This window comes from Neltuma alba, unplaced genomic scaffold (assembly GCF_004799145.2).
Source record: "Neltuma alba isolate B1F8T4 unplaced genomic scaffold, ASM479914v2 tig00011181_pilon, whole genome shotgun sequence".
Lineage (NCBI taxonomy): Eukaryota > Viridiplantae > Streptophyta > Magnoliopsida > Fabales > Fabaceae > Neltuma > Neltuma alba.
The window spans coordinates 51,388-56,578 of record NW_021635908.1 but is presented as its reverse complement, the minus strand read 5'-3'; the positions used below and the strand labels follow the sequence as shown (position 1 = coordinate 56,578).

General features: G+C 32.5%; 1 protein-coding gene across 1 annotated transcript; it reads right to left on the bottom strand.

Moving 5' to 3' along the window:
- Positions 1-629: 629 nt before the first annotated feature.
- On the bottom strand, positions 630-3,630 carry LOC114762042 (cathepsin B-like protease 2). Its single transcript, XM_028951494.1, is given in 12 exon segments — positions 630-945; positions 1,035-1,070; positions 1,170-1,283; positions 1,696-1,789; positions 1,791-1,912; positions 2,114-2,239; positions 2,357-2,431; positions 2,519-2,523; positions 2,651-2,807; positions 2,925-3,005; positions 3,225-3,284; positions 3,532-3,630. Coding segments are annotated over 12 exon segments (1,065 nt in total). The 5' UTR covers positions 3,586-3,630; the 3' UTR covers positions 630-804.
- Positions 3,631-5,191: the final 1,561 nt, after the last annotated feature.

The window sequence follows — 5,191 nt, the reverse complement described above, 5'->3', positions numbered from 1 at the left end:
GGTTGAAATAGGATTTTTTTTAACAATTGAAATAAAATATAAAAAATTCAGAACGCGATACGCAGTTTTTTTTTTAAAAATGTAATCGAAATTAACACGCACATGCTAATGCAGGAATTCAAGCACACATAACTACCGTAGCACAACTTGCAATTGGCAGCAACGAAAGACATAATTTTACGAAAGCATATGTTAAGAGGCTCCAAGACTGAGACTTGAGAGCAGCCACCTCAATCGTCCTGGGGTTTTCCTTTGTTTTTTTAATGAAAATTATAATTTTGTTGTAACTTGAAATCATTATTATCAGATCACGTCTTTAGAACTATTTGGACTATAACCCAAAATGAGCCAACATCGTAGATTCGCAGGGGATCTGACCACCAATGAAGCCTGTTCCATTCACATAACACTGAACTTTTTTTAGTTTTAATTTTCTGAGCAGAAAGTTACTATCAACCCATTCACGTATCATCGCGAACCTTTTTTTTTTTAATCTGAACATCAACCCAAGGCCTGAAATGCTTTTTTATTCCGGATAATTGCAATAAAATCTGAAAAAATAACACATTCACAAAAAAGTTTCATACTAACTGGGCAGCTTGAAATGATACATTCCAGGGCATAAATTGACAAGTTTTAACTACTCACTTATCATTGAGATTTTTTACAAGAATCTTTCTTGATCATAATTTAATTTTTCGTACATTTTGTTCACGTTCTTGCAATAATAGCACAAGTGCAGAACATGAAGGGCAGGGGTGTTTAATATACCTGCAGACTGCAGAACCTGGTTAGGTTATATGGTTACATTGAGAACGACACATCGCCATCAGCATCAACGTCAACAACCTCTGTGACGAGGTTTTTGGTGGAGGGCAAACCAGCAACAACATCTTTTTCAATGCCACACTCATTGGTCCCTCTTCTCATCTTGAAGTAACCATCCTGCACTTGGATTAAAATTTATGATTAAAAAACGCATAGACATAATACTATCTAGTTCAATTCACGAAGGAATGATTGAAGAAGCATACATCTCCCCAACTTCTATTCCACTGATTCGCAAGGAGCTGAAAAAAATGATCAAGATCAACAAACATGGAATTCTGCTAATATATGAGGCTGCAAAAATTCAAGGGTCTATCATAATAAGGAATGGATTAGCGTACCCAGTAGTCCTCTCCATCATTGGTTGTTCCCCACCCAATTAGCTTTACAGCATGACCTCCTAGTGAGTCCCCAGTGATGTGTTTGTAAACTCCTGATTTATAGTGAGCAAAATCCTATAAAGGACCAAATGAGTAATGATTATCACAACGCTAACAGATTTGCTTGTGACTACTCCAACCACAAGAGAAGACTAAAACACAATCTATTTGTTTGATGTCCTGAGATTGGAGTTTGCATTTTGCTGCGGGTCATCAGGAGCAACCTGTATGCTTTATTTTGATTTTTGCAGCTAAGTAGTTGTTGTTTATGTAAACTAATTTCAGCATCTTGCGACTTACAACTCACCTAAATTGATAATTTGTAGATGAAACAATAAACAATATATAAAAACAATTAAAAAAGTTAAAGCTGGCTAACAATTGGTTTTATGTATGCGAAAAGTAGGAAATAAATTTTCTTAAAAAATTATTACATTGAAGTTGCAGCAATTCAATCATAAAAACATACTTAACAGCCATCATTTACCTCATAAACAGTGAACGAGACCTCAACTGGCCCATTTTTATAGACTTCTGCCATGATATCATAGGGATCTGAATTGATCCTATATGCAGACACTATAATGTTTTGACTTTCTCCAAAAGTGGTTCCGATTCACACACTTCCTGACACACTTGGGAGTAGGATATCCAGGCTCACAACCAGGATGAGAACAGCCAATATCATCAAAGTATGGGTCACACTGATACATTTAAACATTGTTTGTAATAAGACAGTGCAAAGGCAGGAATATGAGGCTGAGATTAAACAGAAAATTCTTCAATAAAATTTCAGCGGCAAATAAAGGTAAGATCCAACTGAGGACTCTTGAATTTTCATCTCCAACCACTTTATATGAATTTTACCAAGAGGAAATAATAAGGGAGAATTGGAAACTCCTGACCTCTTCAGTGACAACACCGTGATGGACTAAGTATCGCCATGCAAAGAGAGGATACCCCCCGTTACAGCCAGACCCACACAAAAATCCACAGCATGCAAGGAGGTCATTAACAGAGAGAGATATGTTCTGCAATTAAAACATTTAAACTACAAAATCTGAAGGAAGAGAGAATAGACTACAAATTTGAGAAGGTAAACACCCAACACAAAGTAACCAATATAAAGTAAAACAAAAGCCAGTTACCATGCCAAAATGAATGCAAAAACGATCTGACAATGATTCAACAGCACCAAATGCCCAACAAGAACCACAGTGACCCTGAACAATCAGCAAATAGACCTGCTAAGAATTTTGTTTAACCTTCAATCTATAAAAAGTTGTTGCGTTAAAAGTGAACGGAGTTACCTGATCTGTAATCAGGAAATTATTCACCATTCCATGCATTTATCGAGGAAAGAGATGAGTGAGCACTTTGTTCCAAATTAATCAGTTATCTAAGAATACAATAATATCAAGGAGAAGGAGCAAGTAAACAACCTAGAATTCTTCCAATAGTGCTACACTGAGACCAAGCTGTTCTTGCGTCAAACTCATTTGGTAACTTCAATGATTTTGAATGGGTTACAACGGGAGTACTACTCAGATCATGTTTAGGTGTTGGTTTGACTCCAAGAAGCTGCTTAAATTGTCCAACCTGTAAATGAAGATTAGATCTTGGGAACTTGAAGCTTATTGCAAAATCAAATATGTGCAAGCGAAAACTGCGTTAAATGGTGAAGAGAAAACAGGTCAGGGAAAGTCGAATGCTAACAGTGTAATTAGAGAAACGAGGATTCATGGCAGCCTCCCATCCTGCCGCAGGATTTTCATTAATCTGCTTAGCGATTGACTCCTGCACGGCAATATCTAAAGTTTAGCATACCATTTGACCCAAATACAAAATACTCACCCTAAAAAGCAAAAGGCAATACTATCTCAGGTGATAACACCATTCCCGTATCAGAAATCTGGTTGAGTAAGAAATTTTTATGACTGGTATTGGGTCGTTAGGAACAGTTTATCTCAGGCGCTGAGCATAAAAGGAGATTTGCTTGCATGGAATGGAAATTACCTGAAGAATATGAGAATTGAGCTTGAAACTAGAAATTTTTTCTGCTTCAGCCTCAATGATCTGTTAACAACATATGATTTCTTTAGTCCCTAAAGTGATTTCATAGCATCGCTTGACCAATAATTTGCACCTAAAATAAGTTAAAGACACTCGTAACAAGAAAGCAAGAAAAACCCAAGCACGGGAATTTTATTTTCATCAATTACAAAAACACTAGAGGAGAAATCAAATCCACAGAAATTCAATCAAAATAGCAAATAATAATATCGTAAAAATCAGAAACAGGGGAGCGAAAAATGAGAAATACCACGACGGAGAAGGCCGAAAACAAAGCGAGCAGAGGGAAGAGAGCAGAAGCCATTTCCCTGCCTCCGGGTGAAGCAAGCCTAATGAGGTACGATCTAAAGACTGAAGCCTAGATGTTCGCCAATAAGGGATTGGGTTACGCTGATCATGATCTGAATTTCGAGAATAATTTTGTTTGGGATCAAAATCATCGATAAAATTAAATTAAAAGTAGTAAGAAAAATTGCGTAATGTCACCACTAAAAGCTAGTTAAAATTAATGTAAGATAGTTAAATTAATAGACTCAGTTCAAAAAACATGTAACTTATTTTCTTAAAACACTCTTATTTATAAGGAGGGTTAATGAAGGAGAGCTGGGGAAAAAAGAGATGAAAGAAAATTAGTGAAAAAAGATGCAACAGAAACATATAATTAATTACAGATAAAAATAAAAAATATATATTAAATGTTCAGATAAATCTAAAATAATGCTCATAAAAAAATCAAGTTCTTTCAAAGATCTAATACTTATATTTTGTGCTAGGAAAAAAAAGTAATACTCTGCTTATATTTTGAATCGAAAAGAGTATAATAAATACAATTTTAAAAATAATTTTAGCTATCAACATTAATTTAGGCCTATTCGATGGACATGATAGTCAATCAACTTAATTTTAAATTAAAAATTATTTAAATTTTATTGGAATGATATAAATGTACTTTTTTTTTTTGAAATTTTTAACTTAAAGAGATACTCCTTTAATCTTATTTATAAGGTAGGGAAAAAATATTTTTCTTCGTGTTATGTATAAGTCACTTCACAAATTTCTATTTTATCCTTCATTCATTATAATATAAATAATTTTTTAAAAAATATATATTAAATAGAGTTAAAGTTAAAAAACTATTATATTTTAATAAAAAGTTAATACATTTTAAAGTTTTTCTTGATTTTTCTAAAATACGCTGAAAATGTCTTATAAATAAAATCGGAGAAGTATATTATGCTCTTTCTTGCATTTATTATAAATTTCAAATAACCAATTTGTCATGACAAAACATTAATTAAAATCATTTAAAAACAATAATTAGGTAAAATATATACTTGAAAAATTCCCAAAAAAAATACTTTTAAAATTTCGAAATCCTAAATCAAGATTCACTCCAAAAATATGTTGTTATTTACTTTTCAAATATTATCAATTATTATTAAAATATAGTAAGTAAGACTGATTTGGAATTTTGAAATTTAAATGTATTTTTTTGGCATTCTTCCTATATACTTTTGTTTCAAAATATCCCTTTATAATAAATGAAAAAAGATTAAAAAAAATGAAAGAAAAAAATATAATAAGAGGATGTGGCAAATTAGAGAGAATAAATAATTAAAAATAATATTAAAAAATATATTTAATGATGAAACAAATTTAAATTAAGACTTGTAAAATAACTCACACTCCTTCCCAATTTTAAATATTATAAATAAGAGTCAAGGGAGTACAAATTTGATGCATCATTGCCAACGCCACGCTAACTGGATTCTTTCAGTGAAATTTCATACTTTGTTGCTATGAGTACTGGACGCATGTTGAATTAAAAAAATTATATCACTAAACGATCATTTTACTGACGTTTTCTTTGTATTACTTCATTGGCATTTTATTCTTCGTCCTATTATTTT